General features: G+C 44.3%; 1 protein-coding gene across 2 annotated transcripts in view; it reads left to right on the top strand.

Moving 5' to 3' along the window:
• Positions 1-15161, top strand: part of wdpcp (WD repeat containing planar cell polarity effector) — a 322735-nt gene that overhangs the window by 233879 nt on the left and 73695 nt on the right. Inside the window, exons 14-15 of one of the 2 annotated variants that reach the window (XM_085981578.1) lie at positions 10299-10401; positions 11461-11662. In XM_085981578.1, the coding sequence (XP_085837704.1) occupies positions 10299-10401; positions 11461-11507 (150 nt within the window). In that variant the 3' untranslated portion in view covers positions 11508-11662. Of the gene's footprint in view, positions 1-10298; positions 10402-11460; positions 11663-15161 lie in introns of those variants that run through there. The other variant, XM_085981577.1, reaches the window with a different exon arrangement.

Here is a 15161-nt window from a genome sequence, read left to right as displayed (position 1 = left end):
CTCCTCCTCTCTCTTCCCCCCCCCCTCCTCCTCTCTCTTCCCCCCCCCCTCCTCCTCTCTCTTCCCCCCCCCTCCTCCTCTCTCTTCCCCCCCCCTCCTCCTCTCTCTTCCCCCCCCCTCCTCCTCTCTCTTCCCCCCCCCTCCTCCTCTCTCTTCCCCCCCCCCTCCTCCTCTCTCTTCCCCCCCCCCTCCTCCTCTCTCTTCCCCCCCCCTCCTCCTCTCTCTTCCCCCCCCCTCCTCCTCTCTCTTCCCCCCCTCCTCCTCTCTCTTCCCCCCCCTCCTCTCTCTTCCCCCCCCTCCTCCTCTCTCTTCCCCCCCTCCTCCTCTCTCTTCCCCCCCCCCCTCCTCCTCTCTCTTCCCCCCCCCCCTCCTCCTCTCTCTTCCCCCCCCTCCCCCTCTCTCTTCCCCCCCCCTCCTCCTCTCTCTTCTTCCCCCCCCTCCTCCCTCCTTCAAAATTCCACTCATTATCCGCTCATTAGCATTGATTGACTGACGTCAAGGTCGACCAATCCTACAGTTCAGTCACCTGATGGTTGACCAATCGCTGCGTCTGTGGGCGGGACTAATGATTTTGAACTCAGCCATCGGGCAGCCATTGCTTCAACTACTTCCAGCTCAAAAATCTGCTAATCCAGCTTCCAAAAAGTTAGTATCTCTCTTAAAAATAACATAAGATTTACCAAAAACGTTTTATAAGTACTTTCACTTTCATCTTTGAAGGTATTAAAAGGTAGAAATGTTGCCCGGCAGCAGATTCACAGAGGGATAGAGAGACAGGGCCCAAAGCCTGGGACTCGATTTAAAATGTTGCCCGGCAGCAGATTCACAGAGAGACAGGGCCAAAAGCCTGGGACTCAATTTAAACCGCCCGGCCCAAAACAGCCCTGGCAACGCCGGGCTCCCCCAGCTAGTATATAGCTAAACATACAGCAACATACAGCTCCACCCAGTGTACCATTCTAGAATGACAGGTTACTGATCATTACATCCCCCTTTCTTTGAGGTTAAACAAAATCAATATCAGTCAACTTTCAAGAAAAATGATAAAGATGATATCAGTAACACTTTTGTTAGTGCTCTATAAACATAAACATTTTCACAACAGTCAACACATTTTCAAAGCTTTACTTTATACTCAAAGATTAAGTCTATCAGGCTTTTTTATTTCACGTGTGGATCTTCTCAGCACAGGTAAGTCTGATGTGTTTTCATGAGAGCCTGTATGTGTGTTTGTGTTAGATTGTTCTGGTGGTGATTGACAAGATTCAGTTGCGGCATTGTCATCGATTTGCTCTTGGATAGTTTCTTGTGTCTTTAGGAGGGAACGGCGGTTCCTCCTGAGAATCTGTCCTTCCTCAGTTCTAACAGTGTATGACCTTGGTCCTACTTCCTCAAGAACTGTAGCTTTCCTGTTCCATGCATCTGGATCCTCAATCCTGACAACATCATCCCTTGTCAATGGCTTCAGAGTTTTGGATGACTTGTCATAGTGTGATTTCTGTTTCAGCTTTAACAGTTGAAGTCTCTGTCTCAGTTCCTTACTCTGCTTTTCTTTTGCACAGCAGGGTAGCGTGGTACGCAACTTGCGACCCATTAGGAGTTCAGTAGGTGAAGAACCAGAGTCTAAAGTTGAGGCTCGGTAGCTCAGCAGGGCGAGATAAGGATCAGACTTGCTTTCTGTCGCTTTCTTCAGTAGCTGCTTGAGAACTTGAACACCTTTCTCTGCCTTGCCATTCGACTGAGCATACAAAGGACTGGATGTGATGTGCTGAAAGTCATACTGTGCTGCAAACTGTTGCCACTCCTTACAGTTGAAGCACGGACCATTGTCGCTAACAGCAATCCTGGGAATTCCATGTCTGGCGAAGATAGATTTCACATGCATTATGACACTGCTTGCTGTGGTGCTTGAGAGCAGCGCCATCTCAGGATAGTTAGAATAGTAGTCAATCGCTATTAGATATTCTTTACCATTCAAATGAAAAAGGTCCATACCAACCTTTTGCCATGGTGCTGTTGGTAAGTCAGCTACTATCATTGGTTCCTTTGCTTGTTTGTTTTGGTGTTTCTGACATGTCTCACATTTGCCTATCATGTTCTCAATGTCCTTATTTATGCCAGGCCAATAAACAGTGTCTCTTGCTCTCCTTTTGCATTTTTCAATTCCGAGGTGTCCCTCATGAATCCTTTTGAGCATGTCTCGATGTAGAGCCTGTGGAATGACTATTCTGTTCTGTTTTAGTAATAGTCCACTTGCGACACTCAACTCTGACCTTATGTGAGAGTACTTTGGACAGTAACCTTTTGGCCAACCATGATGAATGTTCTCTATTACTGTTTGTAACACTGTATCTTTTACTGTTTCTTCTGCTATTTGCTTTGATTTTGTGTCTGACACGGGCAGCGCAGCAGTGACCATACTCACATGAACATCCACGTCTTCTTCAGTAGAGCTCACATGACTCATTGTGGGTGCTCGGGATAGTGCATCTGCTAACACTGTGTTTGCCTGGTGTGTAGATCAGTTCAAAGTCATATCTTTGCAGCTTCATCATGAGTCGTTGAATCCTTGGAGACATCTCATTCAGATTTTTTTTTTATGATGGCAACCAGTGGGCTATGGTCTGTCTCAATTGTGAAGGTGGGAAGTCCATATATGTAGCCATGAAACTTTCCTAGTCCAACTACCAAGCCTAGACATTCCTTTTCAATCTGGGCATATCGACACTCAGAATCAGTCATAGACCTGGAGGCATAGGCAACAGGCTTCCAATCTTCACCCTCTGCTTGTAGCAAGACCACGCCTAGGCCATCTTTTGATGCATCCGTTGACACTTTGATTCTCTTTGTTGGGTCAAAGAAGGTGAGTACAGGTGTGGTTGTCAGCACTGTTTTAAGGTTCATCCACTCGTGTTCATGTCTTTCTGTCCATGCGAACTCATTTGTTTTACGTAGCAGGTCTCGCAGACAGGCTGTCTTGGCTGACAAGTTAGGAATGAACTTTCCAATGAAGTTTATCATCCCCATGATACATAGCACTCCTTTTTTGTCAGTGGGTTGGGGCATGTTGAGTATGGCGTTTACTTTTTACATATCTGGCTCTATTCCTTTACCAGATAGATTATCTCCTAGGAAAGTGACTTCCTGGACGCCAAACTGACACTTGGCTTTGTTGAGCTTCAGTCCATTCCGGCGTATGCTCTGTAGCACTTTAGTCAATCTCTCATTGTGTTCTTTCAGTGTGGAGCCCCAGATGATGATGTCATCAACATAGACCCGAACTCCTTCCAGACCTTCAATTATGTGTTCCATCGCTCTATGAAAGAGTTCAGATGCAGATATTATCCCGAAAGGCATTCTGAGAAAACAATACCTGCCAAATGGTGTGTTGAAGGTACAGTATTTGGTGCTCTCTTCATCCAGTTTTAGTTGCCAAAATCCTTGTGAGGCATCGAGCTTTGTAAAGTATCTGGCACCTGACATTTCACTGGTGATTTCTTCTTGCTTGGGAATCTGGTAGTGTTCACGTTTTATGTTTGCATTTAAGTCCTTTGGATCCATGCATATTCTTAGATCATTGTTCTTTTTCTTTACACATACCATGGAGTTAACCCAGTCTGTTGGCTCTTCGACTTTCCTGATGACTCCTAGTGTGGTCATTCTGTCCAGTTCTTTCTTGAGCCGGTCACGCAGGGGTGCTGGAACTCTCCGTGGAGCATGTACCACTGGCTGAGCATCCTCCTTTAGCTGGATCTTGTAAGTGAATGGTAGAACTCCAAATCCTTTGAACACATCCTGGAAATTACTCACTACAGAATCCACCGAGTCATCTGGTCTGCTTACGGCACAGTTTATACGGTAGACTCTCTTGACCAGTTCTAAGTCCTCACAGGCTTTGTCACCTAGTAGTGAATCAAGTCTTTCAGCCACAACAGAAAACATGAGATGATGCACTTTGTCTTTGACTGTCACTTTAAGTCTGCATACACCTAAGCTATCTATTTTCTGTCCATTGTAGTTCTTCAGTAGTACTGACTTTTTCTGTATTTTGGGCTTATCTTTCATGTTTTTAATGTCACTCATACTGATTAAGTTTGCTTTTGCCCCAGTGTCTAGTTTCAATGTAACTAATGCTCCATTTACCTGCAGTGGGATCATCCATTTGTCCTCTTTTACTACATTAACTTTATGTTCAGCATTGTCCATTCCTGAGGGCTGCACATTTTCTGTATCCTTTTCTATATTGTCACATGACACCATTCCTACAAAAAAAGTCTCACTTAAATCAGTGTCCTCAATCATTTTGACTTGTTGCCCTTTCTTAGTTTTTACTTTTGAAAAGCATTGTTTGGCAAAGTGATTCTTTCCATGACATTTTGTGCACATTTTTCCAAACGCTGGGCATTGTCGTGACTGGTGTTTGTAACCACAGCGTTTACAATTAAAAATTCCTTCTTCCGATTGCTTTGCATTTCTGTTCTGCCCATGTTTCTTCCCCTTGTAGGACACAGCACCGACAGCAGCACTATCACTTACTACAATCGCATTATTATTAATTTCACTGAAAGTCTTCGTGTGCTTTTGAGCTAGCTCACTGGCTTGGCATATTTTCACAGCATTCTCCAATGTTAGTTCGGTTTCTCTCAACAGACGTTCCCTGACCTTTTTATCATGAATACCAAACACAATCTGGTCACGAATCATGGATAATTTCAGTTCAGAGAAATTACATGTCTGTGCTTTCAGTTTTAGATCAGTCACAAAGCTATCAAAAGTCTCATTTTGCTGCTGTGTCTGTGAACGGAACACGTACCTCTCATAGGTTTCGTTCTTTTTGGGAGAACAATGTGTATCAAATTTCTTTAGCACATTGTCCAATTTTTTTCTGTCCTGCTCTTGATCAAATACAAACGTATTAAATACCTCTATCGCCTGTGGGCCTGCAACCGTGAGCAGCAACGCTATTTTCCTTGCATCTGGCTTCGTACCGAACCCGATGGCAGCAATGTAGAGTTCGAATTGTTGTTTGAAAGTCCGCCAATTGCAGTCAACATTCCCCATGAGTTTCAAACCCTCCAGTGGCTTCAAATGCTCCATGTCACGTTTCACAATATTCAGCAGATTTTACCAATCCTGGTACCATGTTATGTTCATTAATAACTAGTCGTTTTCATTATGAACAGCCAGCTTCTAGCTAGTCACTTTATTCATGCCATGTGGACTTCTACAGCATCCATCTTGACTACTGCCTTCTGGGTAGCCTAGTGCATTGTGGGTAGCCCATTCATATCTAAACATACAGCTCCACCTAGTGTACCATTCTAGAATGACAGATTACTGATCATTACAGTCACCATAGATCAAAAGCGGCGGAGAAATGTAGGCCACTAGCTAGAAACCAACAAAGCTGAAAAACCAGTAGAACACGTCACCTACCTCAGCAGAGAACAGCAGTGGTGAAAGAAGGTGTAGATGACCAAAGTTACTTTAAAATTTTAGCAGCAGAACAGCAAATCAGAGACCCAGCAGATGAGTCTTACAGTGTAGTCCATTGCAGAAGCTTAATTTTGATGTCCAAAGAAGTCCAGGAATTCGGAAACCAAATTTGAGAAGAGATCCAGCGGCTCAGTGAGAGAAGCAGAGAGAAGGCATGGGGTGGGGGGTGGGTAATGGCGGTTTAAAATAGTAGTTGACTTGTAGTTAGGACTAAAATACACCAACTAATGGAGCCAGGGGAACTTGGAGAATAGTGGAAGCGAGGAGATTTGGGCGAGAAAGGACAAAGAATGGCAGCAGATTCCCATGGATAGAGGTAAAACAATGAGGAGCTCCCTATATAACTGCCAGCCTAGCAGCAGTCATCTTGTATGTAAATTCTATGGTGGGGCAATTTTATGATAGTTTATGCCACCAGACCTCTATGGAAGAGTTGACAGTTGGGGCAGAGATCAGACTTGCTAGATCTCCTCCATAACACACGGCCTGATTACTTTCAATTGGGAAGCTTCTGCCAAAAACCTAGGAGCTTCATTTACACTATCATAATTCGAATGAAGGCACATTTAATTTCCCGTCTTTGCCGAGATTTCTCTGTGCCATAAACTTAGTCTAAAGAAGCTGCACTTTACAAGAGGGGCTGTGACCAAGTTATACTACATGCTGCAAGCAGACCACCAGTCAAACTACCACAGGCATGGCAATGTCTGTGGCTGTCAAAGTCACTATAGCCCTCAATTTTTATGCCTCAGAATCTTCAAGGTACCAGGATTATCAGTCACTTAAGTCAGTCAGCAGCGCACAGATATCCCCATTGGGGGTCACCATTGACCAGGAACTTAACTGGACCAGCCACATAAATACTGTGGCAACAAGAGCAGGTCAGAGGCTGGGTATTCTGCGGCGAGTGTCTCACCTCCTGACTCCCCAAAGCCTTTCTACCATCTACAAGGCACAAGTAAGGAGTGTGATGAAATACTCTCCTCTTGCCTGGATGAGTGCAGCTCCAACAACACTCAAGAAGCTCGACACCATACAGGACAAAGCAGCCCCCTTGATTGGCACCCCATCCACCACCTTAAACATTCACTCCCTCCACCACCGACATACCGTGGCTGCAGTGTGTACCATCTACAAGATGCACTGCAGCAACTTGCCAAGGCTTCTTCGGCAGCATCTCCCAAACCCACGACCTCTACCACCTAGAAGGACAAGGGCAGCAGGTGCATGGGAACACTACCACCTCCAAGTTCCCCTCCAAGTCACACACCATCCTGACTTAGAAGTATATCGCTGATCCTTCATCGTCGCTGGGTCAAAATCCTGGAACTCCCTACCTAACAGTACTGTGGAAGTACCTTCACCACATGGACTGCAGTGGTTCAAGAAGACGGCTAACCACCACATTCTCGAGGGCAATTGGGGATGGGCAATAAATGCTGGCCTTGCCAGCGATGCCCACATTCCACAAACAAATAAAAAAAATATATAAAGCAGGTAACTGGTGCATTGTTCGGAAGACCAAACCAGTTCATTCCCCAGTTCATGGACAACCAGCATGAGAAAGTTCATTTTTGCCAGGTGACGAGATTCCCAGAGTCCAGGGAGTAATTGCTGGCACCTTTGTGCTAAAACCCACAATCTACCTGAACCACAAAGGTGGCCATTCCCTGTAATTGCAGCTCATTTGTGACAGAGAACAATGCAGGTCAAGGTGTGGTTCCCCAGAAATAGTCATGATGCTTTTATCTTGAGGCAATCAATGAGGCCTCAGTTATTTAACCAGAGGAATGCAAAGTTGGCTGCTACGTAACCAAGGCTACCTTTTGCAGCCATGGTTCATGGACCTCTCACGTATCTGGAAAAAAAAACAGTGGAGCACAGTTACAATGAAATGCATACAGTCACAAACATTATAATAGAACAACAACTACCATTTATATAACACCTTTTAATGTAGAAAAACATCCCATAATGTTTCCCAAAGGCATTATCAGACAAAAATAGACACCAAGCCAAAGGAGATACTAGGAGGGGTGACCATAGTTTAATCAGAGATGTGTTTTAAGCAGGGTGTTAAAAGAGGAGAGGGAGGAGGGAAGACAGAGGGGTTTGGGGAAGGAGACCATGGGGCCTAGATGGCTGAAATGAAAGGTAGCATGGCTGTGTGACAGGAAGAGACAGCAGAGAATGACCCGAGAGGGGCCAAGAGAAAAAAATCGGCGGAAATAGAAGTAATGGGCTCGGATTCAGAGTGACAGCCTAAATGCGCTTGAAAATGGACATGGAATTTAGGTTACATAGGCACAGCAGAGATTAGGAGAGACATGTACTGGATGTATACAGAGGACAGGAAGGATATGATATAAGAGAGTGCAAAGTTAAAGGTCTGAAGTCCAGATGTTGACTTGTAGACAGGGTGGAACCAATGTCCAGGTTCAGAGCCTGTTGTGGTGAGGCAGTGAATCCAGGAGCTATATGATGGGCAGAGTATCAGTGGGCACATTGCTGAAGGTTGTCCAGTGGAAACAGAAGGCCGAGAAGGAGTGGGGAATTGGCCAGGAGCCAGAAGAGGGTGATCCAGGGGCCCAGTGGAAGCACAGTGTTGCCTCACATGTTAGCAGTGTACACCAGCACATCCAGTATATCAGCAGAGGAGGGAGTAGCTAGGGGAGCGTGAAAGACGAGATCAGTGCTGAAGATGGAGCTGGTCTGAGAACAGCTGCAGGTAGATGAGGAGCATACAAAATCAGGATCAGCAATAGAAGCTTGAGGAGCCGGTCAAACCCAATCCAGTGAAGAGTGATGGATGAATTCAGAAGGATGTGGAGTCAGTGGCCATAGGAAACAAGTAGAAAGCAGCAAAGCAGAGATCATTCAGCAGCAAGGGAGCAGAACCCAGAGCGAGTGGATATATCTCATGTACCTCCATCGTGCAAAATTCAGATGAAAGGGTATTTCAGGGGTGAAGCCCTTTATGAATGTAACAGAGGAAGAGTTACAGGTCTAAGCTACTGGTGCAGAATGCCTATGCCTAGTAAGAGAGTTCGAAGGGCGGAAAACATATTGCATTATGCATACTTTGTATTTTTTGAGTCGTTTATGTGATGTGGGCTTTGCTGTCAAGGCCAGCATTTATTACCCATCCCTAATTGTCCTTGAGAAGGTAGTGGTGAGCTGCCTTCTTGAACTGCTACAGTCCATGTGGTGAAGGTACTCCCACAGTGCTGTTAGGGAGGGAATTCCAGGATTTTGACCCAGCGACTGAAGGAACAGCAATATATTTCCAAGTCAGAATGGTGTGTGACTTGGAGGGGAGCTTGGAGGTGATGGTGGTCCCATGCATCTTGTAGCTGGTACACAATGCAGCCACGGTGCGCCAGTGATGGAGGGAGTGAATGTTTAATTAATATAGACACTGGTGGAAATTCCTACCTTAGATGACCTGGTGAGGTCTGTAAACATCTTCGGAATTTACAGTTGCCGATCTGGGTATTGCTGCTTGCATTGATCTGGTATGCCATCTCCTGCTAAACACCTTGGGGGCGATTTTGCCAGCCCTGGGGAGGCGGGACTGCCGGGAAAATGGCAGAATTTGGGGGCGGGTGCCCAACCCGCCTCCATGCCTCTTGCCAGGAGGCGGGTAGCCGTACCGCGCCGGGTTCCATCTCCTTGGAGGCGGGAAGGGATTAAAGCCTATTAACTGCCTGTTAACAGGTAGTTAACAGGCCAAAAATAGGATTATCCTCTTTTTGCCCTCAAGTGCGGGCTTCCCGAAGGCTCCAAAACACGCCAGCTCAGCGAGGCGAGTACTGGGTCTGCGGGTTGCAAAAGTGTGGTGTGAAGGTGAGTGATGGGTGCAAGAGTGTAGAGGTGAGTATCTGAGGTAAGTGCAAAGTGTTTTTAAAAGTGTACTTACCCTTGTTTCTTCCTGCAGGCTTCAGTCGGTTTGTATGCAGAGAGTCTCGGACCTCCGTGTTGCACACGAGAGATGGCCGTTGCATTCCCCAATGCAACAACCATCTCATTTCTGTAAAAGAAAGAAGGTTGATGAAGGCAGAGAATGTCACTGTTTGACAGCTTCACAAAAAAATTTTGACAGATGAAACGTCATATGTTGACGTGCTCTGCAACCGGCTTTCCCTTAATTGGCCTGCTAAGCCCACTGGGCGGGCTTAACAAGGTCAATCAAGGGAAAATAGCGTGGGTTGGCCACAAATCGATGGAGGCGGGACATCGACCCGCCAAGCAGCAGTCCCGCCTCCAACACGCCCCCATTCACAAAATCACTCCCTTGTTGCTCTCTTGCGTGAACAGTGGCTTACAGTACCAAAGAGAGCCATCAGAGGAGTCTTTCAAGTTGAGTGCCGAACAGGCGCGATATCAGCACAGCACCCATGGCACCGCCCAACACAGCAGTCAGAAGACCCAAACCACACTCTGGTTCGAGCCTCTTAACATTTTTCTAGCGAGCTGTCCCTGCCCAGTCAACACACAGACTGCAAGGTGAACGCAGCTGTCTACATTCCAAATTTGTACCATATAATTTTTCTGTGCCATAAAACTAAATTAACAAGTGGAGAATAATTGCAATTGCAGTTTTTACCTAAGGAATTTGTAATAACTGGGATAATGCTCCCAAATTGGACTTTTCTGAGCCTTCCTTCCTAAATGTGCACTATTTTAGAAAAGCGCAATTTTAAAATTTGTCTTACCTGTGTGGCTTAAAGCCAAAAAAAGTAAATAGCCTAATGCATTTGACATTAACTGATCTGTTCACTGTTTTGTTTTGAATTCCAAAGGACATTTATTATGTGGCTTTGGATAAGGGTGAAATGGCATTGGCTGAAGTGGCTAAGAAGAAAGCTAATGAGATTGATGCAGAATCAATAACAGCTGAAGTTGGTAAGAGTTAATTGTTAATTCTGTTTTAAAGACAACACATTTTTTATTTAGATCAGTCTTGTTTAAAATGCCTCAAATGTAGGTCCAGCAACATTGATTTGAGTTGGCAGTTGATTTGAAGATTCTTGAAAAAGATTTATTTGAATTAAAGTTGTGTTTCTTAGCTGTAGCAAAACATGTGCACAATATGCAATGTGAAGGTCTATAGATGTTTTTGTAGTACTTCATTACAAGTGGACAAATTGTGTTCTACTCGCTGCTATACTGTCCTACTCGCAGTATTTCATATAACGTTATGGAATATCAGTAAAATGATTGTGATGGAAAACGTATTTGTTCGCTCAAAGCTACAAAATATCTTCAAGAAGTCGAATGATGTACTGTATTATAACACGGCCCCATGAAGCCCCAATACAAGCATCCTTCCCAGTCCCAGCAGAACCAGAGAGGCCCTCTTGTAATGGGATCTGTCTCCCTACCTCGCAACCCTACTCAAGGGGCTGTCTGCTTCTTCTGTTTTCCCTCCTCAAGACGATTCGCAACATGTTTTTGGGTGGCGTGGGGAGTGTATATATTGTGATATGCAAGGTATCACAATTGTGCGAGACAGGCTGGATGGGCGAGAGGGTCTTTACCTGTCTGTCATTGTTCGTATGTCCTTTCATCCCTCGACAGGTTCTGCTAGAAGATATAAGGGGCAACTTTCAACTTCAGTAGGGGCATAAAGCTGGTGGTATTGGGTTGGTAACCCGCTTTACATCCTGCCTGATTTTCCTTTTCCATTGACTTCCATAGACAGGAAAATCAGGCAAGGTGTATAACGGGTGGCCAATCCCAGATTTACACTACCGCCTAAATTAGTGGGAGAAGCTCCTCTGAACTAGCAGACCAAGCCCATAGTTCCAGTTTACAGGGAGGGTACCACTAAAACTTCAGGAAACTCAACTCAAAGCAAAGATAAATTTCCTTGTACCATGCTCCCAAATAGCACTAAAAAACATGTGTAATGCAAAGGAACAATAAATACTAATCCTTTACTTTCATTTTGCACCTGAATAGCATATCACAAGAACTTCCTCGATATATTTTCTGGCATCTGCAGCTGATTGTTCCTGAAACACACACAACAATGAACAGTATGTGCAAATCGGTGTCGGAGGACTCTGCCAACAGATTTCACCTTATTAGCACCAGCTGGCAGTTTGTGAATTAGAATTCAGTTAATTAAATAAATCTGGAATAAAAAAGCTAGTATCAGTAACGGTGACCATGAATCTGTCGATTGTCGTAAAATCCCAACTGGTTCACTAATGTCCTTTAGGGAAGGAAACCTGCCGTCCTTACCTGGTCTAGGTCTATAAGTGACTCCAGACCAGGGGTGGGCAATTATTTTGGGATGGAGGGTCACTTAACAAGTTTTGGTGAGCTTTTGAGGGCCACACACACAAGATGTATTGTGTTAACAACAACTACCATCAACATTTATTATGGCATTTATTGTATAAAGAACCCTTCATGTCGTTTCCACAATTAATAAAAATAACAACACTTATTAACATGCTAACAAACACAATACAGGTTTACAAGTCACATTGAAAAGTGCACGTCTGTTGATTCAAAATGGTCTAAACTCATTCTTATAGTTGTAAATGAGAGATCGGTTTTGCTTCCACTGGCAATTATAAACAAGGTATAAAGCACAATCGAGAGTAAAATCATTTATACAACCTTTAAAAATTGCACATGAAAGTGCTACTTTGATGCCTTTGAAACCTCGCTAAGAAGTAATTAGGTGACTCGGAAAATGATTTATACTAAAAATTGCACCCCTGAACAGCCATCAAATTGGGCTTGTTCATTGTCAACATACTATCACTCCTGAGAAAAGTCAAGACGCCTTAGAGTTTGCGGACTTTCACTTGAGAATGGGCACAAGTAATGCACCATTATAATACACATTTCTTCCCCGAGTGCTATTTATTACTGGGACTGGCCAATGACATAAATCTCTACAACCCTCTTCCAGTCATAAAAAGAAACACTTGCATTTATATAAGCGCCTTTTACGTCCCAAAGTGCTTTACAGCCAATGAAGTACTTTTTGAAGTGCAGTCACTGTTGTAATGTGGGAAATGCGGCAGCCAATTTGCACACAGCAAGCTCCCACAAACAGCAATGTGATAATCTGTTTTAGTGATGTCGATTGAGCTATAAATATTGGCGGGACACTCTGCTCTTCTTTGAATAGAGCCATGAAATCTTTTAGGACCACCTGAGAGAGTAGACGGGACCTCGGTTTAACGTCTCATTCGAAAGGCGGCACCTCCGACAGTGCAGCGCTCCCTCAGTACTGCACTAAAGTGACCATAAACTTAAATTGTTCATGGTATGGGAGGAAAGGGCTTAAATTAAAAACAGTGAATGCAATGTCCAATATACCCAGGTTGTTTAGTTATGCCAATTAAGTGGGATAATATTAAAATGAATGAAATATTGCACAAGAATTAATAACCCCACTAATAGTCATTGGTGAGAGCAAAGTGTTAAATTGGTAAATTTGAAACAGGCCAACTCATAGTGTTGATCATCACTTAAATACACACATATTATCTTAAATACACACAATGTAGTGTAAAACAGTAAAATCTTTCGTTACTAAATGAATGAAATGATTGATCGATCAATTACATGTTGTACTGAAAGTCTACGTGGCTGTTTCGCAGAGTGGCTTGAGTCTGTGGGGCCTCCGACAAGAGAGATGTTCTCTTTTTAGTGTGCTTGAGTACGGGAGCCAAGGCTGCAATCGCACGTCATTACCTGGAGTTTTTGTGTTCCGGGATCCACTCCCGTGTCTAAGACAACGATGAGAACCTCCCCCCGCTGCCGTCGTATTCTGGGTACTGGGAGAGGCAGCGCCAGTTTCTTTCTTCGGCAAAAGAGTCATCGAGATAAGCAGCCATGACTGACTTGGACTAATGTGCAGCTCGAGCTCCAGCTCATATTCTATTTCTGTCCCATCCAGCGGGCCGGATAGAATGAATTGGTGGGCCAGATATGGCCTCTGGCCGTATTTTGCCCACCACTGCTCCAAACAAACCCACAGCAATGTGGTTGACTCTCAACTGCCCTCTGAAATGGCCTAGCAAGCCACTCAGTTGTCAGGTCACCACTACCTTCTCAAGGGCAATTAGGGATGGGCTAGAAATGATGGCCTTGCCAGTGCCGCCCACATCCTGTGAATGAATTAAAAAAATTAGGGACAAATTGTCCCCATAAAAAACATTCCTGCTCTCTGAGCTGTCATTTGGGTGTTTTGGGGTTTAAAATGATTGGTTGGTATTTGTCAAGAAAGGACATTATTTTGGCTTTTTGAATTTAAAAAACATTGTTGCTTCAGAACTTGTTGTTGAAAAGCTTCTAGTCCCTTACATTTAGTAATGGAGTCTGTGATCAATACTGTCCCAACCTTCCTGCCTTTGTTATGTGGTTTTCGTTTAGGGCAGATGAGGTGGAAACAACCACACGTGCCCTTGAAAGCTGCAGAAGAAATTTACCTGGCCCAGTCCTGAGCCACTAATAACTCTTTCTCCGCCACAGACCACACTTCCTCCCTCCCCTAACTATACGACTACTGTCTGCCTCCTTGAATAAAAAGAGAAGGCTCACGGTCAAACTAGCACCTTCCTCTCATTGCTGCACCATTATTCTTCACTCCCACACTTTCTCTTCCTCCACTTACTAATTGTCCCCATGGTGCTGCTCATTTACCAAGGCAGACAGCAGTGTCTATTCAAGAGACATTTCCAGTGAACCAGTAGAAATCCTAGCTGCTTCTTCTCCGTTTATAGGAGCCAGACTGCAGATTTATCTAGTATCTGTATGAGAGGAGTACTTCCTGGACATTCAAAAAAATCATGTTTGATCATGCCCAAATTCTAAAGGCTGCAACCACTTGGCACCTCCTGACCCTCTTGGCACAGCCATCACAGAGATCATCACAGAGTTCTGGCAGGCATGTGTCCATAACAATCACCGTCTTGTTTAACACTCATAACAGATGAATCTCTCTCTGGCTTGGGCATGCACTTGGCGATACAATCTTATAAACTAGCACAATGGCAGTTCAACAGGTGGACAGTAGTGGCTTGATCATAGCTGTGGAGAAGTCAATTTCTTAGATGACCCCAGCTGAAAAAGGCAGAATGCCAACTTAAATATAACAGCAGGAAGCATTTTTATTTTTATTTACAGAAATTGTCCATTTGTGCACAGCAAGGTCCTCCAAACACCCACTGAATGGCCAGATAATCTGTTTTTGGTGATATTGGTTGAGGGAAGAATGTTGGCCTGGACACTGGGCAAACTCCTCTGTTCTAGGGAGTCCCACTGGTTGTCATGGTAATTGATGGCATCAGCCCAGGTCAAAATGAATAGCCAGAAACAGACCTTAACAAGCTTAAAATGAAAATAGGAAAAACATTCTGCTGTAGATTTTAGCTCTACTTTGGAGCAAAAGGAAAAATTGTCGTTACTGTTCCCATGGCTGCCTCAATTTCTGGTTGTTCTCTCTCAGGTTTAGTACCTATGGCTGTGGGCAATAAGCCAAAAATCCAGCAAGGGAAAGAGCACCAGATGTTTAAAAGGTTAGATAAAATGCAGTGTTTCTAAATTCAAATGAACAGCATGTCCTGAATTTAAATTTTCTTTATGACCAATCTACTCTAACTTTTTTTTGCATACTACCACAAAACTGAATTCTA

Source organism: Somniosus microcephalus, chromosome 3, assembly GCF_052327205.1.
Source record: "Somniosus microcephalus isolate GS21.2 chromosome 3, FLI_Smic_1.0, whole genome shotgun sequence".
Lineage (NCBI taxonomy): Eukaryota > Metazoa > Chordata > Chondrichthyes > Squaliformes > Somniosidae > Somniosus > Somniosus microcephalus.
Note: the sequence above shows the minus strand (reverse complement) of the source record. Positions and strands in the feature narration are given on the sequence as shown.